The 7,546-nt window shown below is 41.5% G+C and overlaps 1 protein-coding gene across 1 annotated transcript; it reads right to left on the bottom strand.

Moving 5' to 3' along the window:
- Positions 1 to 3,910: 3,910 nt before the first annotated feature.
- Positions 3,911 to 7,160, bottom strand: LOC124253310. The gene is made up of 2 exons (XM_046687058.1): positions 7,092 to 7,160; positions 3,911 to 4,743 (listed from the first exon to the last, which is right to left on the bottom strand). The coding sequence occupies exon 2, from the start codon at positions 4,733 to 4,735 to the stop codon at positions 3,911 to 3,913; it is 825 nt and encodes a 274-aa protein (XP_046543014.1). The 5' UTR covers positions 4,736 to 4,743; positions 7,092 to 7,160.
- Positions 7,161 to 7,546: the final 386 nt, after the last annotated feature.

Genomic DNA, 7,546 nt, shown 5'->3' with positions numbered 1-7,546 from the left:
CAATAAACTGCCTCATAGATATGCTGATATGCCACTAGTATTTCATGTTTGTGGTGACTTTTCGGGTCGTGTGTCGTCCTCCTGAGATGGCTTTTCATCATCACCCCCAAAGCCATAAATTATGAACGGTCCCAAAAGCAATAATGGGAGACAACTCTTTAAAGACTGCAGTGAGCTTTGATGGTTTCCGTTCTGTGGTCTTATCTGTGTCTTTTGTTACGGAGTTCGTTCTTACATTTAAGAAATACATAGTGTTTATTTGACGTTTTAAAATATAAATTTGATCATGAAGCCGAATGGTTAGGCATCACATTTGCATTGGTCATTTTCTCTTGTTTAAATAAATGAAGCGTTCGGTGTTAATGGTGCAATATTCTCGGCAATATTCCAGCTATGTAACGCCGGTCTTCAAATAGTGGTGTCTGGACCAGACAATGCAGTGACTGACACCATGAGCATCTCCGCAACTGGGATACGATGCCATGTGTCAAACCCAGTCAGCGAGCCTGACCCTGTTCTAACTCGGATCTTCTCGTGTGTGGGCGGAAGTAGATTTATACTGGTCCTAGTCGTCCTCAAATTTCAACATATCATACCATGTCACGCCACGCCACACCACACCACGCCGTACCACGCCATACCATACCATACCATACCATACCATACCATGCCATGCCATGCCATACCATGCCATACCATGCCATACCATACCATACCATACCATGCCATACCATTGCTATTACTGCCACAAAACACTCGGATCGCTGCACTCATATATTTCCCTTTGTGAAGAATTCATTGTGAGTCATACTGACAAATGTTACAGTGTGTACATGGTGAATAAACACCAACATGCTGTACGATAATTCTTGTGTTTTTAATTGGAAACATTGCATGGCAATTACCCGTGTTTCAGCCACATCCATGTATTTCCCACTATTTGGGGCTGTTCTGGGGAGTTTCCTGAAGGAAAGACTACCCAACGTAGCAACTGGCACGTGCTCCATACTCCTTCGCCATGGGCTTCAGGCTCAATGAAACTGGAGGGCAACTATTGAGACACTAGCACGCACACAACTGTCGTCTAAGTTGCTATACCACATGCATGTCTGTTTGTATGGATTTTTTTCATAATAATTATATACTTTGTTTTTATTGATGTATGTTTGTGTTTATGTCTTTAACATCTGGATGATTTTACGATGGGAAGTGTGCGTGCGTGCGTGCGTGCGTGCGTGCGTGTGCGTGTGTGTGTGTGTGTGTGTGTGTGCCAGTGTACCAGTGTGTTTTGAACAGACTTTGCAATATTCCGCCAGTGGCTATACGCTGAAGTAGTATGGAGACTCGAACCCGTTTGTTTCACTCGATGGGCCCGACCGCGTCATACCAAAAGACGTTAAAATATGATACTTCTTGGTCCCTGCCTGGCGCTCGGCATTAATGGGTACAACAAAGGACTGGTCGGCTCGGAGTCAGTATAATGTGTCTGAGTGGAGTATTCATGCTTCACTGCGGCGTGGTATCTCAGTGAGCTAGCACTATAAAACCAGCTTCAGTCTGGGCTAGTACAAGCAGCCGCACATACACATACACACGCATGCACGTCGTCATATGAGCGAAATATTCTCAAGCACGACTTTAGACCCAATTTCACCTCACCTCACCTCACTCGATGGGCAGACGTTTTAACCACTCCACTACCCTATCACCCTTCACAGTGTACTCTAGTTTGGTTTATTCTGGTGCGAAAACGAATAGTGAACCTATCCATTAGTATTGTATACATATGTATCTTGTAATACACAAGGGGAGGTTGGGTAGCCCAGTGCTTAAAGCGTTCGCTCGTTACTCAGAAGGCCCGGGTTCGATTCCCCACATGGGTACGACGTCTCCCACGCCGTGATGTTGCTGGAATATTGCTAAAATTGGCGTAAAACCACACTCAGACACTCATTTGAAGTACACACTATTTCCTTCACGTAAACCAGTGCAAGTGAATCATTTCTTTTTAAAACGTCTATAGTATTACTGCCATGCAGAGAGGAAACATCACTTTCACAATATAGTTTGAAATCTGTATAAAATGTGTGTTTATTTACAAACTACACACGCTAATAAATTCAACGATTGTACAAACACATGAAAGTGGCAAGACATGTCAACACTATCACAACAAGCCTCTTCTGAAGGCAGAGTCCACCCTATTCGTCCGATGTCACGAACATGCAGCACGAAACATCCACAATACATATCTGAGTTTTCCTTCTTTTGTCTGATCCTCACATGTGTCACCCCCAAGACAAACAGGTCAATTTGCTGATAAAGCTTTCTCCAAATTACTGCTCTCTTTGAATGAGTGTGTCGGTCTGATCGTGAAAACAGTCTAAACAATTCATCATTAATGAATAACTGGTCCACAGACTATGGTGTACTATAATTGCCATCGCGTGGCGCGTAAAAAAAGAACTACGTCGTACCATAACAGACAGTCTTCCGTACGTCTCTGCTAGATAGTTTATAATCTTGTCCATATTCAGATGATTTAAGAAGAAACATAATAACAAACAGCAAAAAAATATATATAAAAAACTAAAAACAAACAAACATATTATATACAACGAACTTCTTTACAAAATATAAAATAGCTTGGATAACAGAATAAAAAACCACTAAAGACCGAATTTATCATTTATCTCCATCATAAGGTAGCAGCAGAGGATGGTCGCTGGAAGAGTTCTTCAAGAAATCACCTCATCATTGACAAGTTCGAAATTGTTTGTTTTGTTTGATCCAGATTCCGTAACCCAAGCATTCGAGACCCGAAACCTTGGACTTAGATAATATGCCTCTTCACCTTTTGAGAGAGGTGGTGTTTGTGTAGACTGGTCAGTTCGTTCCACTTCTGCTTTTTTCGAACCAGCAATCAATTTCTCTATGGATGTCAGTTTTTCATCCATTTGTCGCAATGTCATTTCCTTTTCAGGATGTTTACTACCACTGCTAATATCATCCTCTTCTTTAAATTTAATCTCAATGTACCACGACGAGCTTTCTTCTTTCGTTTTGTCGAAGATATTACCGTTATGAATGTGACGTGTCCCCAAGATTCTAGACAACCATGGAAGCGATCTCTCAATGTCTATTCCCATCTGGATGGCCTCAACCCTCCAGGCCACCGGGTGTTCAAAATGGAAACGGGAGTAGGACCTGTTCATCATGGCTATCAGAAGGTTCAACAGCATGATGGTCACAATGACTATATAGCCAATGTACAGCAGTTTGCTGAAAATAGGTTCCGCCCCCGCCTGTTCCAGGTGTTTCTCCAAGTCTCCATCCCACATTTCCACCATCCCCATCATAACATTAAACAGGAGGAACATTGTATTGATGGGTGTCCGATATAGCTTAACAATGTCCACAGACCTCAGAAACTGAGAATGCAATGCAAGGGTAAAAGCCACCAGGATGACCACATATACCAGAAGTGTCTTAAAGACATCGTACAATATATCCTTGAATATAATGCTTAGAAAGAAATGAATATCTTGTATTCCTTTCGCAAAGCCAAACGTTAATAGCCAACCATAAAACAAAGTCACTGACATTAAGGTATGCAATCCCTCTGGTCCATATAGGCCATATTGACTTACAAATACTAAAACTAGGCATACGAACACAATGTAATAAACAAAATATACAAGTGACCTTAACAATGAGACATACAATCTTCAAGTCTGGGTCATCGTCAATTGTTGTCCAACATGTTGCTTTACAAGTAAAACATACATACGCATCGTACAAAAAATATAAAGACAACAGTATTGGTTCAATTGGACTGACTATGTAGAAAAGTTGTCTTGCATCATCCGTGTTGGTGCTTTGGGTGTCATTGCTGTCTTTAGCCATGACCTCACAACTGGCATAGCTGAACACCGACATGTATACAATATGCATCAAAGTGATGAAGACATAGATTTTTTGTGGTTACAGAATTGTACATCTTCTCGATGGCCCTGACAGGAGGGATGTCCAGGACACGGCCTGCATTGGCTGCTGAATGTGTTAACATCCTTTCAAGACATGAAGGTTCTGGCACACATTCCGTTGTCATGCAGCGTGATACAGACCCATTTGTCAGAGGGGTGATGTTGGTAATGTCGTACTGCCAGAGGAGCTCGAAAGTATGCTTGTTTTCAGTACACATGACGTCATCCATCATCATCAGCCTTTCTACAACAGGATACGCTGCAAGATGGAAGGCCTGCTCAAGAACAGACAACTCCTTTTCATTCTTTATTTCAGTGGTCAAATGAAGAATACGGTCACGTTTATGCCTTTGAAAGACTTGAGAAAGAGGTTTCATAAATATTGCAAATGACACCACTCTGTCAAACAGATCCAGCAAGACCATGTTCGTGGTGTCATTATGCTTCTCCGTTAGGGCTAAGGTGATACAGTGAAGTATTGTATTTCCGGCACTATTTGTAGCATCAAAATGTAAGTTAGAGCGATGCTCCAGGAATGACTCTACCGTCTCAGGCCCGCTGTCATTTGACGATTGGGTTAAGGAAACTGTCGATGCTTCAGAGGGTGGACCCTGTATTAAAGGTAGTTCATCCAGGTAAGATATCAGTTCGGACTCGGTTATATCTTCTTCCTTAAAATCGAGTAGCTTCAGAAAGGGCGTCATCTTCTCTGTTAGATGCAGCACGGCACCAAGATCCAATCCCTGCATGGTTGGTTCTGAAAGCAAATAATCTCTTACGTGTAATGAATATCTCAACATGAGAACTTACACTGGATGTGCCGCGATGCGACAATAAATTTTAACTCACACTCTTGCACACCTGATGTACACCGTCACTACACAGGGCTGTACATGTTTGTTTCTTGACTGTGATTCTATTTAATTGGGTTACAATCACAGCGGTGTATTATGGGGTTATAGTAGGTGCGTTCTTCTTTACTAATAACATCTTATCTATATCATTTAAAACTCTGACTTCAATACTTGATCTGTAATTGTGGAAATATGATATAATTTCGAAACAGTTTTATGATGATCAAATTACTATTTTCAGAAACTCGAATTTGTCAAATACGGGGATACACCTGTATTTAGTGACATAATTGTGCAACATTTACTTGATCAGACCACGATGAAGTGTCATGTTCGTTTGTGTGACTGAGTCAGTAATGTATTGGTAGGCTTAATTCATACTCTCTCACAAAAGAAACGCATCACGAAATTGGAATTTTGATCCATCCGTGTATTGGTACAGGGAGGATTTTACAAACACGTTTAATTTATTTATGGTTCCGATGATGTTTTTGTCTGAAAACATCACATCCAAACGCATCCGGCATGAAATACTTTTATGTAACCGCATGATTTTGAGTTGGTGCATGCAATGTCACAGATCGATCATTGTTTTTTGTTTAGTCACTTTATTTGAGAGTTTCTAAAGAATTAAAAATGCCACGACTCAGCCGCGCCAATCGAAATATTGCTATAGGGCTTCTGGAATTAGGACAAACTCAGCATGCAGTTGCCCGTCGTATGAACGTACACCAGAGCAGATATCACCAGCAGACCTCCGTCGAAGACAGACCTACAAGTGGACGACCCCCGAGTGACCACTAGAGCCCAAGATCGGTACATCCGGGTACATCACCTATGTCATCGTACAGCTACAGCCACCAGTACCGCTAGACACATACCTGGATTACGACGATTATCCGCACAGACTGTCAGGAACAGGCTTCGAGAGGCGGGTTCGAGAGCACGAAGACCGTACTTTGGCCCTGTGCTACGTCAGCTACATGGACAACATCGTGTTCAGTGGTGCACCAACGTTCAGGTCTGGACTATGGCTAATTGGTGTCGAATCTGATGATGAATCGAAATTTTCACGAGAGATTTCATCATGAACCAGAACATCAATGTGCTGCGATGGCCCTCCAGATCACCAGATTTAAACCCGATCAAGCATATTTGGGATACTCTGGACAGGCGTGTACGACAGCGTCACCCACAGCCGCAGACCCTTCAACAACTTGCCCATGTACTACAGGCAGAGTGGACTGCAATTCAGCAAGCAACATCAGATCCAGAGACTGATTCGTTCGATGCCGAGCCGATGTCTGAACGCCAATGGTGGTCACACTAGGTACTATCTTCAGCGCCACCAAGCGTCTTTGTGTGATCCTCTATCTGACTTTTTCGGAGCCCCTACCAAACATCGATACTGGGACATTACCTGTGCGAAGTTTCATTGCATTTCGTTGTTTATGAAAACCAATACAATGTATCATAATAAAGAAACAAATTACATACTTCAAATTCTTATATGCGTTTCTTTGTTTAGAGAGTATATATATTATGTGTTATCTTGCAGTGAAATATTTGCATTTGTCATCCAAAACTGTGTTGCACTCCCGGGAGATTTCGTTTTGACAGTAGATTTTGTACAATGCCCTGATATCATCAATTACATGAGATCACAATGCTTTGACATCATCAATTACATGAGATTACAATGCTATGACGTCAAAAACCTGATGCCATTACAATGTTATGACGTCATACACCTGATGACGTCACAATGATATGACATCGCTGGATTGCAAGTCTAATGGCAGTACTGTGTTCAGAGATGTACATTTTTCATCGAAAACTAATGAAGAGTGATTTTTGATGATAAATAGAATCTCACCTTCGTGTCTTCTGATAACAAATATAACGCGTTGATAAAAGTATAAATATCCTCGGCAAGCCTCAGGTATTTGTAACTTAATCAACTCGTGTTGATATAATTGCTGTCAGAAGACACTTGGGTGAAATTCTCTATTTAACTGTAATTCTCGATCTCTTGAGACATACGTGGTTGTCTGCATGGATATATAGCCTCGCAGCGATTCCAATATGTGTACAGACATGTTTATGTGCTTGCCTTATTGAAATCTTTTACCCAACTTTCGTGTTAACGCATTGTTCTCCTTTACAACTATCATTTTGTATTCTCAATGTTGACTAAAAGTCCTATTGTGACATTAGAAAAAATAGATCAGTGCGTAATAAACACACATACCTTAACAGTCCCGGGAACCCGCTGTCGTGTGTCGTTGTGCCTCAGCTAGAAGTATTTTTGACCCTTCCCCTTGTGCATGATAGTGTTCCGATAATAATGCACCCCGAGTCGGTTTATCTGGCTTGAAGAATGTGTGCTGTATTTGCGCTATAGATCAAGTGTTCGTAGTGAGAAGTTATTGTATAAACAGGCAGTCTTTACCTACTTGTTATCTAGTAACGGGCACTTCAAAGGTTGCCTCATTATTACGCTTGCTGTGCTAATGTAAAAGGCACTGTGAGCAAATGCTGGAATGGCATGTTGAAACTATCAGTATGTTTCATATATGTGTCTAACATTACAGAGGCAGACAGAGGTATGGAATCATACTTTACAAATAACGATATCCGACGTTTACAGCTCGCCTCAGTGAAATACGGCTGTCGTCCATGGCATTTAGACAACATCTTTGTCCG

This window comes from Haliotis rubra, unplaced genomic scaffold (genome assembly GCF_003918875.1).
Source record: "Haliotis rubra isolate DU_JTF1 unplaced genomic scaffold, ASM391887v1 Scf539, whole genome shotgun sequence".
NCBI classification, from domain to species: domain Eukaryota; kingdom Metazoa; phylum Mollusca; class Gastropoda; order Lepetellida; family Haliotidae; genus Haliotis; species Haliotis rubra.
This window is presented reverse-complemented; position numbering and strand designations above follow the sequence as displayed.